At 40.3% G+C, this 12,883-nt stretch overlaps 1 protein-coding gene across 1 annotated transcript; it reads left to right on the top strand.

Annotated features, from left to right (window-relative positions):
- The first annotated feature begins 462 nt into the window (after positions 1-462).
- adm2b (adrenomedullin 2b) lies at positions 463-11,682 on the top strand. The gene is made up of 2 exons (XM_050072543.1): positions 463-1,286; positions 9,189-11,682. Exons 1-2 carry the CDS (start codon positions 1,183-1,185, stop codon positions 9,595-9,597), a joined length of 513 nt encoding a protein of 170 aa, XP_049928500.1. The 5' UTR covers positions 463-1,182; the 3' UTR covers positions 9,598-11,682.
- The last annotated feature ends 1,201 nt before the right edge of the window (positions 11,683-12,883 follow it).

A 12,883-nucleotide genomic window follows, 5' to 3' on the forward strand; every position in this document is an offset into this window, starting at 1 on the left:
AGTCCATGTTGATTTTGGCATATTTTTGTCTTTTTTTTAGCCCTTTTAAAACCATAGACTGTACAAAACAGTTGTCTGAATTCTGATTTTGTCAATTTAGCTGCCAGAAATCCAGAGTACAAGTAAACTGATACAGGCGCCTCTTAAAATCGACAAATCTCTAGTCATTAATCACAGTTTTTGGTTGCAAAAAAATATTCTTTCACTATTTATGCACTTAAAATACACCAGGAAAATGTAAGAAATAATTTCATGTAAGAATCTTTTCATTTAATGTCTGTGTATGCTCCTAAATCATTGAACATATAATATTTTACACTTTTAAAATTCCTTTAAAAACGTTTTATATATATATATATATATATATATATTACTCCTCAGCTTGTCTCTACATGANTCCTTTAAAAACGTTTTATATATATATATATATATATATATATATATATATTACTCCTCAGCTTGTCTCTACATGATATATAAATGAGGTTATGTTAGTGCAAATAAAACGTGCTCACAGTGAATAAAACGTTTTTTTATGACCTCTGTGTGTTAATGATGGGTTCAGCAGTTCATTTCTAAGTGGGTCAATCTGACCAAATAGATTCTCACTGTGTAAAAAGACACAGGATCCACTAACCAAATCTATAAGGACATCTGTAAGGTCACCTTGACCTCACATTAAACAAACAATAAATAGGCAGGCCTATGGCTGAATGCACTTTACCTCTGTAATCAAGATTATATGAGAAGGCTGGAGTTCTCTGGTTCATTAGAGGTATAAGGTTGTTAAGTCCTTGTTGAGAAGGACACACAATAAGCCTTCCTCCTCCTCCTCATCCTCCTCCCTCCTCCTCCTCCCTCAATCAGGCTTTATAAATGAAAGAGCTCAGGAGTTCAGTTGCTCCCGATGTGAGCCTCAGTGAGCTCCGGTGCTTCCACGTCGTTTTCCTGCGGATTTCTTTTTTTTATTAAAAGCGAGAAGGTCAGTGTGCAGAGAGGATGCAGCATGCAAGACTGATGTCAAGGTCACTCATCCATACGGGACACTTAACCTCTTAGAGATTACTAAAAGTTCGACAACTGCGACAAAGTTTTCACTGGACTTTCTTTGCATAAAAAGTATAATATTTTATTTTTCTTTGCTCCGCCTCCCACCGGATAGTGCGTTTCCGTTGCGCCGCTATGTGTGCGCTTCTGTCGGCGTGCCTGTGCCTGCTGCTCGGCCTCCTGCCTCTGGAGATCCAGTGCCGGGCTCTGACTCTGCAGAGCCTCACTCACAGACAGAGGTACCACTGCCTTACTCAGCACTTACACACTGAAGCATCAATGATGTTTTAGTTGAAGGTGGAAAACGAGAAATATAAGTTAAAGGTGTGATGTTGCTCAGTTGGGCAAAGTATGATCCAGGGAGTCATGTCTATATTAAGTGCGAGGTCAGTTTCTACAGTGAAACAGAAAATAAACTTAAATGCTTTTATCATTAGTCAGCATTATTCCATGCAATGACTGGGTCAGATTGTAGGGAGGAAAAATATTCTCAGAAAAAAACTGTATTATTACTGCTTGGGCTATTGATATTGTGATATTAGACTAGATAGTGCCTTAGATTTTAGATACTGTAATTAAAGGCTGCATAAAAGGTGATTTAAATTTCTGAACTTATCAGACTGTTCTAGCTGTTATATTATTTGCTTTTACACACCTAGTCATACATCCACATTACTATTATCAAAAAACTCACTGTGTACATGTTTTATGAAATCACCAATAGCCAACCTTGCAATTTTGTTATTGAGGTATTTGGTCAAAAATATTGTGATATTTGCAGTGTCGGTGGGCCCCAGTGCACACTATCATGCATGTATTGTCTTGACACAAATAGAGACTTGACATTAGACAACGTCAACATACATATTATCCAGCAATCATCACTGCATATCTGACAAAAATATCAAAGAAAATAAAAAATGTGTCATTTAATTGAAAAGTTTTTACAGTATTTATATAGCTTGTATAAAAAAGCATGTACTTTTGTTTTAGATAGCTACTGACTATTTAAAGAACAAATAAATAAATAAAACCATAACACAGATGGGTTTCCCTTTTTGAGGACATATAGAGCAAATGGCACATTTTTTAAATTAACACAGGTGTATTTCAAACGTAGCAGGGCCCACCCTCTCCATTAACTCCCCCACCCCAGGGCCCTCAGGGCAGCCGCACCGCCCACATCCATGCCCCTGGATACTTGATTTTCTCCAAGTTGCCTTCCTCTAATTACTAACTTGCTACTCTGTTATACTTTAATGTCCATCAGTGGTACAACATTCATATCAATACTGTACAACAAGCCCTACATTATATTTTTGCTCTTAATTAAACAAACTGTAAGGCAATGTTAGAACTTTAATAGATATTATCATTACATATATCATTTAGCCCATCCCAATACAGACGGTTGGCGGTCCCAAAGAGTTTGGAGAAGGATGGGCCCCTTAAGAGTGATTCAGATTGCCTCCTCAAAAATACAACTCAATTAAACAAATCATTTCTTATTTCCTTTGGTATTTTGTCATATCAGATGATACAAAGATGACTGTTGGGTAATATATATGTTGATGCTGTAATGTAAAGTCTTTATTTGATCATGTGACGAGGTGCTAGGATATATGGTTGCTAGTTTAGACACAAGGTGCTCGCACACTGTCCTATAACTTGCGAAGTACTTTATGAACTACTTTGCAATTTAAAGGACAGTGTGCAAGTACCTTTTTTCTTTTTGTCTGGACTCTATGCTCCTACACACCTGTCCACAAAAGGTCTTCAAGGTGTGCATCAGCCCTTACAGACTGCTAGTTTAGACACAAAATCTGGCACTAGGGCTCGTCATAGTAACGTGCACTGGGACCCATCATGACTACCTTAGGCCACTGATTTAGCCCCAAATCATGTTTGTCTACCTTTACAATCTGAAATCAATACTTCGAACACTTTTAACTCTGAGTAAGAAAAACTAAACAACATCAAAAAGCCTTTAGTGCTCAATACTGAAACAATTAGGTATCATTCAATTAGTCAGCTGACATGAACAATGCAAACAATTTTATTTCAGTCTTTTATGTCATTGTAATTGAATATCTTTGAGTTTTTGACTTTTGGTTGAACAAAACAAGACACCTCAGGCTATGGGAACTTGTAATGGGCAATATGTTTAGACTAAATCATCAATTGGCTATTCAAGATAATAATGAACAGGTTAATCAACTATAAAACTAATCATTAGTTGGAGAACATTAAAGGTCTGTGTCTGGCCTTCTGGCAGTCATTAATGTGAGAAAACGGTCCAACAGTCGAATGAGGCAATTCCTCTCAGCCACAGGAGGTGAGACGGTGATTTAGTGGGATTGGGGGCAAGTATACATGAACATACTGAGGGGCCAAGAAGGAAACAAGCCGCAGTCTGAGTAAAACACAACAACTCACTCTGCAGACAGCAGATTTGTAGGTTGTGATAGTTGTGGATGTTCTTGTGACCCAATGCTGCAGGCACAGCAGATAGGTTTTTGAATGAGTGTCACATGCAGACCCATGCATCTCCAGTTTATTATCCAGTAGCCAAGCTCTTACTAGCATGCCGGTTAATATCAGGTCAAGTTGGATACGTGCATAGTGGAAGGAAAAGAAAGATCAAGAGCTTCTTTTATATACTGATAAAATGCTGGAACGACAACAAGCTGTTATTTTATTTAACACTAAGCATACATCTCTGCATACAGGTTACACAGTATTACTTTTCTCAACTTTTATGCTCGCATTTTTTTTCTCAAGTCGACTACCTGATGGCAAGTTTTAAGTTGCGTTTATTTTGGCAAAAGTAAAAAGAGCTCTGTAAAAGGTTTTAATGGGCTGGAGCGCAGAAGGTGTCGACAAAAAAGTTCCTGGCTGAAGAGAAAGAGGAGACAGGATCTCAGTGTGATCCCGCACTGATGGATGTAACATAATACTGATGCTGGCACTTTACGAAATGCCTCGGAAAATAAAAGGACAGAGAAAGAAAAATGAAAGGAGCCTGTTTTAATTTAAAAAAGCCAGAGAGAGAAAAAAAGAGGAGGAGAAAATAATGAGCAGACCTGGGAACAATAACTGTTAGTGAAACAGTGGGGATCTGACAGGGACAAAAAGTTTTCTGTGCGCAGAGTAGTTTTGAGGAGTTACGACAGGAAAGTGTGTGTGTTCAGTTCCTCTGTGAAGAACCTCATGCTGGGCTCTAACTTGGCAGGAATGTTGGAGAAGCTCCTTTTGCTCTCAGACTCTCCACAGGTTCACTACGTGGACCATCATACAATACACACACACACACACACACACACACAAGAGGGACAAAGTGGGTGAGAGAGGTCATGATAAAAAAGTGCTGATAGAAAAGTACATAAACAAATGTGTGTGTTCACCTCAACTTATACAACTATAATCATGCAGTGTTGGGACAATTGTCCAACCTCAAAACATGCTAGCTAGCAATGTTGGCCTGCCGGTCGGTTATCCCCTTTGGTTAAAACTAAAATATCTCAAGGACAATTACATGAAATGACACAAAACTTTGCACAGACATGAATCCTAATTTGGGAATCCCCTGACTTCTCATCTAAAACCACAATGAGGTTGAGGTTTTGCTTTTGAGTGAAATATTCCAACAGCTAACGCATGACTTCAGGATTTCTAAAGGAAAATTTGGAGATACTCTGACTATTTAATGAGTGTAGTTCAGTCAGGACCACTTCAGTCAAAGAAAACTTTATTTCCATTGCAGTATGATATTTGGTGGTATGGCTCTGTTCTGGGGCCTCTCCGCCTTTCCTCGGGCCTACACAGAAAGCCTCCTCAACAAGTCAGACACAGCATGAAAAGGAGGAGCTGGGGTGGAGGCGGATTGCAAAGCAGATTGACAATTTAAATAGGGCACCCTAAATGAGATTTGCCAGTTGGCTGCATAGAAAGGAATCATGTGATCTATCAGCTGACTCCCTTCCATCAATCAGCCGCTCCATCAGTTGATTGGGTTGTTTGATATCAGCTGATGTAGCTGGGATGTGAGCTGAGCTTGACATTGTGTCCTGCTTGAACTAATGCTATGCTCAATTTTGTACAATACTTTGGTTTATGCGCAAAAAACTGTAAAACTTATGATATTCCCACCTGCCTCAGCTATACTTTACATCGTTAAGTCAACGAGCTAAGCTGGAAGTTGTGGGCGGAGCCAGCAGGAGAAATACCACTGTGCATATACAGTGGGCTGCATACTGTGGAAGTAAACCTAGAAGCTAAAAACCTCCTTGGCCTCTTGGGTGAAAATGGGTGGTTGCTGGACCTATCCACCACCCCTCCCATCCCCCTTTGTCGGACTTTCTCTCTCTTAACTTATGTTATTTCCCCACCGTGTTTCCCCCAAAAGCCATTCCACAATAATGGCGACTAGCCACATATGATGCCAACATGAAAGGATGGCTTTTTTTGTTGGTGTCTGACGCCAGGAGTCACTGCCCAAGTGCTGGTATTCGACAACTTCGGAGCAAGCTGTCATTGCTGTACATTGGTGCAGATATTTCTACCTGTATTGTTTGTGTCACACTGGCAGGCAGTTCGGTGGCCTACATTTCCTTGTATTGGGAGTCACTTTGGCGCCGAGTGCCTTTCCCTCCAGAGACAACTGTGTTTTAAACCTCACTGCAGGTGGCCTTTAAACCATGAATGTGTGTGTTTTTGTGTTTGTGGAAGAGAGAAAAAAACAGTAGAAAAGTGCACATGAGCATGCACACGTAGAGCGTACATTATATGTGAGGACGTTTTTATATTGCTGAGCCTTGTTCGGTGCCAGGCAGTCACATGCCACTTGCACGTGTGTGCCCACTAATGTGTGCATGTGCGTGTGTGTGTGTGTGTGTGTGTGTGTGTGTGTGTGTGTGTGTGTGTGTGTGTGTGTGACTTTTGTCCTGAACTTCCACAACTGAGCATTCATTAAAAACAAGTCAAAGCTAATAGAGTTGGGCAATCTCACAGGCTTCCAGTCACTTTTATAACACAACAGAGAGCTGGTCAGGGAGTGGGTGAATGAATGAATGAGAACTTATGTGTGTGTGCGTGTGTGTGTGTGTGTGTGTGTGTGTGTGTGTGTGTGTGCGTGTGTGTGTGTGTGTGTGTGTTTGTGTGTGTGTTGGCAGTGTGTTGGCCCAAGGTGTACGGCCAGAAGAGTGATCAGAATACCAGTCACGATTTGTTACAGGACAAAGATAATATGCTATTCTGGCCCAATTTTTCACACCAAACAAACACAAACATTATCTCGCTCCATCTGATCCCTCTCCTTTTATTCTTTGTTTCTCACCTCATGAATGGCCAACACGTGTGAATGTGTGTGTGCAGACACACAAATATACAGACAAAATGTGTCCATCCACAGTCAGAGAATTAATATCGCAGCAAACAACTATTTGCTATGTAAAGATATAGCAGAGTAATGGTGTCCTGAGCAGAGTATGAAGTCACACTCCTTCTATGTGCTGTAAGCCGAGCTTCTCTGTCCAGCGTCGTAATAGATGGTCTGGCTGCACATGCATTTTAGTGCATGTAAGTCCCTGTGAGTGTTTCCCCCAGGTTCACACTGTTAGCTTTGTCAGCATTGTTGCCATTGTTAGCACTGTTTATTGGAGACATGTACAGCTGCTGCCACAATCCATTTGAAGTCTACACAACATGCTCATCTTTGTGTTGAGCACTGTGTGCATAAAATCCTGCCCTAGACTCTGAATCATAGGTATGTTCTGAATGTTGCATACTGCTCCTTTAATCTTCAAATAAACCCTTTGACATTAGCAAAACAAATATTAAGTAGATCTCCCTAAAAGCTGCCTTAATCTGACTGGGTTCCTGCGTAGTTCAACAATTTAACTTTAGCTTCTTATAAGACCTTTTCAATTCCACTTAGATTGCAGTTTATTATTTTATAAAACATTTTTCAGCACTTCCCAGTGGTATAACAATAACTTCTAATGATATAAATATTAAAAAGCAACCTTTTTTGAAGAAGAAACTAAATTCAGTGCCTTTTGAGACTTTTATGATGCATATGGAAACAGTTTGGGACTAGATGTTGAATTCACTACATATAAGTAGATCACTTACAGTACACTGTATTGGTAAGTTGTTTTTTACACAAGAGCTGGTTACATATGTCCTTAGGTATGCCCCAAACTCTAATGTCTTAATTCAACCACTTATTTCTGTCAGCAGTGGAAAAAGGCACAAGTAAACAGATTACTGCCTTATTGTTCTGAGCTTGTTTAACAATCCTACACTGAGGGAAAGCTGTACAGCACCAAGTGCTCTTTGTCCTGTGCTACTTTACATGATCTATACTAAGTATTGCGTAATTTCTGACCGCTCACATGGCCAAACAGACTGGCTCTCTTTGGCAGCTGAACTCCTGAATGTCTGAGAAAGAGTGAGGGATGAATGATAAGGTAAAAAATGTAAGAAAAAAAGCAAGACTAGACATCTGGGAGGTGAGAAAGAAAGTACTTCAAACATACTCAAGGAGAGTGCTGTTGTAGGAGCCTCTTACCAACATGTACATTGTGCTGTGTGGCTGACACTTCCTTGCTTGCTTCCTCTGTTTCTCGCTCCTGTTTTGTCAGCTCAGATACTGTTGTTGATTAACTATAAACACATATGTGTATGTATTTAGTGGACATTTTAAACTGTTGGTCTAAAATTTCAATGATTGACTAAGAGACATGTATAAGAAACAGCTTGTCACTCTTTAACTGTTTTGCAGGTGAAGATGAGTAAGCAGTACTTAGCTGTCTCAACTGTTTAAATGAACACTTTAATCTTTTAGGAGATGTGCTTGTTTCCTGTTGTGCTCAGTCAGAAGAGAGAATCTGTCTGTGCCTACTGTGGTGACCATGGATGAAGAATCAACACTTTGTATCACCTTTAAGTTGAACTTGCAGCAAACAGTTGCTTATTGACACATACAGCAGTTATGGAGCAACACTATCATTAATTTGGAGTTGTGTCCCTGGCCATCTGGTAATGCAAGTCCAATATTCAGTCTTGTTTTAGCTCTGTTTTTGGTCTCCACCATCTCCTGATGGAAATACCTGGCTCTTTAGCTTCTTAATGCTCCACTATGTTCACCAGATAGTCACTAAGGGTGTCTGACTGCCGTTTGGTGCTGGGCAGGAAGTGCACAGAGGATTGTCAGAGCTTTTTTTGCTGAAAACAGCTGCCTACTGAAGCTGAAAACATTACAAGAGTGATGGCAGTGAACCAGAACAGTAGGGGAGAATTTTATACTAAAAAGACTGTAACTTTAGAAGATATTCCCTTGAACGGTCTAGCTCAGACTGTCGATGCCTCAGATTAACTTCAGATAAACTTTGGAATCCATTTTTGCTCAGAAAGAAGACTGTGCATTTTGTATCCCATCAAATGACCATTTGCTAAGCCCTGTCTCTTTGTGATGGTCTGCCAACCTTTCAGAGTCAGCATGGAGCCATGTGGAGCTGTGAGGAAAAAAAAAATGATTTCGGTTTTAATATGGAAAACAGGGTTTTTCAGACCATGATGTTGTTTCATAGTTTATGAAGTTTCACGTAGAACTACAAAGTCAGATATTCATAAATCAAATATTCATGAAAATGTATTATTTCAACTATTTTGAAGTGTTATAAATATACTGTATTGGGCGACACCACCATCTTTCTGTAGATATTGTATGTTTCCCTAAATAGACATGAAGTCAAAGATCACGCACACACAGTAAGACTATCAGTGAAATCAGATACAGAGATAGTGTGGCTGGATAAGTGAGCTACAGAAGCAGACTCTCACCTGTTCACCACCCTCTGTCTATCTCTCCTTCTATCTTTCCTTCTCACTTTCTCTTTCAATCTACTCCTTCTGTGTTTCACTCCTTGAAAAAAAAGGAGAGTAAATTAGACATTCCTGTGGCACAAGCCTGACTTCCTGTGAGGCATTTCATCTTGTCGCAGCGATTCAGTTTCATTCAGAAATCCAAGCAGACAACACGCGCATGACTACCCTGCATCATCTGTGAATGTGTGTGTGTTGTATTGCCTCTGCGTTGTATCTAAATATCTTTCTCTCTCTATTTCTTTGTATCTCAGGTTGAATTTACCCAGAACCTCTAAATACCCAAAGTCTTCTAACACCGCCATCATGCCTACTGCGTCTCATCTCCCTGTCGCCGTTGACAACCACATCACGGAGGGAGACAGACATATCATCTGGAGGACCCTGCTGCACAAAGAGCCCCCGCCGAGGCTGTCCGACCCATTGCTTGACCAAAGAGACAGTTTTCAATGGGAAGCGCCGGCCTGGCAGCGTGGGTCACGGGGTCGTCGTCACGCCAACGGTGGCAGCGGGAGGGGCAACGTCCATCTAATGAGGGTGGGGTGTGTCCTGGGCACCTGTCAGGTGCAGAACCTCAGCCACCGTCTCTACCAGCTGATTGGACAGAGCGGGAGGGAAGACTCCTCCCCCATTAACCCTCGCAGTCCTCACAGCTACGGCTAACACCACACCTCCAATCTACCGACGCCTTTATCGTTAAGGGCTGGCAAGTTAGCCAGGTCCTTTGTTGCATCAGTGACACAACTGGGGCCCAAAATAAGCCTTTGATGTCAGTCCTTGCAACCCTGTCTTCTAGAAATTACTCTTGTAGAGTACTAAATTGTTTCGCCAATGCATTGTGATAAAAAACTAAATCTTTGTATTATTATTATTATTATTATTACATTTTTTCCACATGAGTAAACTAACATTTTTTCATTATGTTATTAGAAAACATAATCCATGCAGGATAACTGTTCTCCCTCCAAAAAAATGCTGTTCCAAATCAGTAATACATTTCAAGGAGACAGGGTTGGTCCTTGATGTATCATCTGATCTCAGCTGCTTAATAGCAACAGTATAATCATGGTTTATTACAGCTGGGGTCTTTCTTTCATAGGTTTGACCAACAGTCTTATCTATATCGGTAACATTGTACCCATAAAAAAAACTGAAAAAGCATCCGCAAAGGGTGAAACACGCCCCGCACTGTACTGCCAAGAAATAGCATCGTTATTGGCGTGTTTGCGCTGTAATATCATAAGTGTATTGTGAATCAGACCTTGAGACAGGCCATATAGCGGTTGCAAGTGATGGTAATTAAAGGTGCTATCATGAGTTTCTTGCCCCATCGGACTCCAACTTAGTGATGCTACCATGTGCCCAGATCTGAACAATTATTCTGGTGAATACAATGTTATCATAACCTACAGATATGAAGATCAACACTGTGAAAATTATCTGTAACGAAACATAACTTCTGTACTGTGTAGCATTACAGTCTCTGGTTTCATGGAGGTGTAGGCCAGTTTACTGCTGTGAAACTAGTGCTTGGTGCTCTGGCTATTAACAACCATTTAAACACTAAGTATCTAAAGGAGGAAATCTGTGAATGAGAGAGGCGTCTTTCAGCCTGGCCTACCTGACTAATGTCTGCTATCGTCATTGTTGGTGATCCTGCTGATCTTAACTTACTTGGGCTCAGAGCTAATCCACCCTGTCTCTTAAAAGCACCTTCATCTCCCTCTGCAAACAAGTAGCTTTAGTTCCGTGCGTACGGAAACCAAGAATAACCTCCAATCAAGCCCTGTTAACCCTTAACCCAAAACCCCGCACAGCACACAATTAGCCAAAATAACCACTAACCCTAATCCATGAACTGTCGGGACACTTCTTAACAAGACTGCTTGTCTCTCAACACGTACAACTACACTGTAGTGTTTGTTTTTGTTACCTGCAAACTGTAAATCTGTGATGCATCACTTTGAATTTTACTTACTATAAAGTCTGTTCAAGCCTTAATTGGTTTAATCATATGTAAGGCCTTGTAATGCTTTGCCTTTTGCCTATCCAAATTAAGCCTCACTGTGACTATCAAAGTGTTATTTAAAGCTTTATAGTCTTCTGCTATTCTGTGTGTCAGTTCAGCGTAACAGTGTCGGTAGTGAAATGTAAATAGGAATGCATGAAAGCACTTTATTCTCCTTTACATTCAGTGTGACTTGAATTTTAAAATTGTGTTATTTAACTTAATGAGAGCTGTAAATATCCCACTTCACTAAATCTTCATGTTCATGTGAGCGCCCCTTCGAGGTACAAGTGTCCTTTTGTAAACCATCTGTGTTGCTTTTCATCTAATGCTTCTTTGTTTTTACAGTAGCAGCATTATGTAATAAAACTTCAGTCAAACCTTCATGCGTATTTCATCTGTCTAGCAGTGGCGTGAGGTGCAAGTGTGACCTTTTAAATGTTAATACCCACATTGTTTATAACTGGAAAATGTGTCGCATGTAATAATGATAATGATTATTCATCTGAGCTACTACTGTACACACACACACGCAGTAGAAGGCCCGTGAGAGTAAATGATAAGGGAAGTGAAAAGTCCAAATGAATGCCACAGAAAGGAGTGGACCAAGCAGATTTAAGCTTCATTCACACATGCAGTTTAATCCCTGAAATGTTTCGGACCATTTCCTGCATTGGATCATGTGTAAAAATGGGAAATCTGAACTGCCAATTTCCCACCTCAAGGCCTGCTGTGCATTCCAACACACATACTATCATACTGTTTAGCATACCAGAAAAGCATTATGAGTATATCCCAGTTTGTAATATGCCAAATACATTATGCCAAAAATACCAGGATGTTCTACTGCATCTGGTTGCATTTTACAGTATGCAAACCAGCATGCTTTTCTGGTTATTCTGACCCACAATCCTCTGCAGCGAAAGATACATCACTTTGAAGAAGCCGCAATGATATATGACAAAGAATTCAAGTGGCTGGGGCGTCGGTGGCTTTGAGCAGGCGCCCCATGTACAAGGCTGTTGCCACAGCAGCCCAGGTTCGAGAGTCCAGCCTGTGGCCATTTGCTGCATGTCTCTCCCTCTCTCTCTCCCCCCTTCACACTTCACTGTCCTGTCAATTAAAGGCAAAAAATGCCCTAAAAAATATCTTTAAAGAATTCAAGTGGCTGATGACCAGACTAATAGTAATAATAGGAACATTCATTGTTTAAGTGAACTAAATAATCATAAAGCATACTGACAACCAAAAATTAAAATATCAATAACAGAGAAATGCATTTGTAATTTTACCGTTGTGGATATGTTAGAATCTAAAACGTATGGTATTATGACTTCAAACTTAACTACATATATTGCAGGGTGTCAACAGCAGAGCTCTCCAGGTCTCTGGCAAGCTGGACAAATGGCGTCTTATTTTATCTTCAAGGGTAGCCTATATGAGCAAGAGGGTGAAAGGTCATAGTGCAAATATGACAAAGTAGTATGTCCCGACTGTGTGCATACTGAATGCAAAAGTAAGTACTTTAAAAGGACAGCTGCAGTAAAAGTAAAAAGTATGCAATTCTGAACACAGCCGCAGTAACATTTCAGGGAAAATGCCAATTCGCCTGTGTTGTGAATGGAAGCTGCAACGTTGCAGAGACAAGCATTTAAAGGGTTACCTCCATCTGACAAAAGAGACTTTGATGTGAAGTGTGCAAACCAATCACAAGACTCTGCTGATGATGTATCTGAATTTGTGACTTGTTAATGGTTTAGCATTGACACAAATACTTTTGCTGGTGATCTGATAGTGAACAATCAATACAAGTTCTGTTTGCAAACAAGCTCCTTTTTGCACCACAAAAAAAAAAACAGCTCCGCATCTGCCATGTTCTTGAAAATAATAACAGACATCTTCCACCGCAAACATGTTTATCCAGCCTCGCCCCATCTTCTC

The sequence above is a fragment of the Epinephelus moara genome, chromosome 20 (assembly GCF_006386435.1).
Source record: "Epinephelus moara isolate mb chromosome 20, YSFRI_EMoa_1.0, whole genome shotgun sequence".
NCBI classification, from domain to species: Eukaryota; Metazoa; Chordata; class Actinopteri; order Perciformes; family Serranidae; genus Epinephelus; species Epinephelus moara.

What these genes read in the sequence shown, in the direction of transcription:
- adm2b (XM_050072543.1), top strand. Translation starts at nt 1,183, where the DNA reads ATGTGTGCGCTTCTGTCGGCGTGCCTGTGCCTGCTGCTCGGCCTCCTG. An exon ending in AGCCTCACTCACAGACAGAG is followed by an intron (nt 1,287 to 9,188) that starts GTACCACTGCCT and finishes TTTGTATCTCAG; the next exon opens with GTTGAATTTACCCAGAACCT.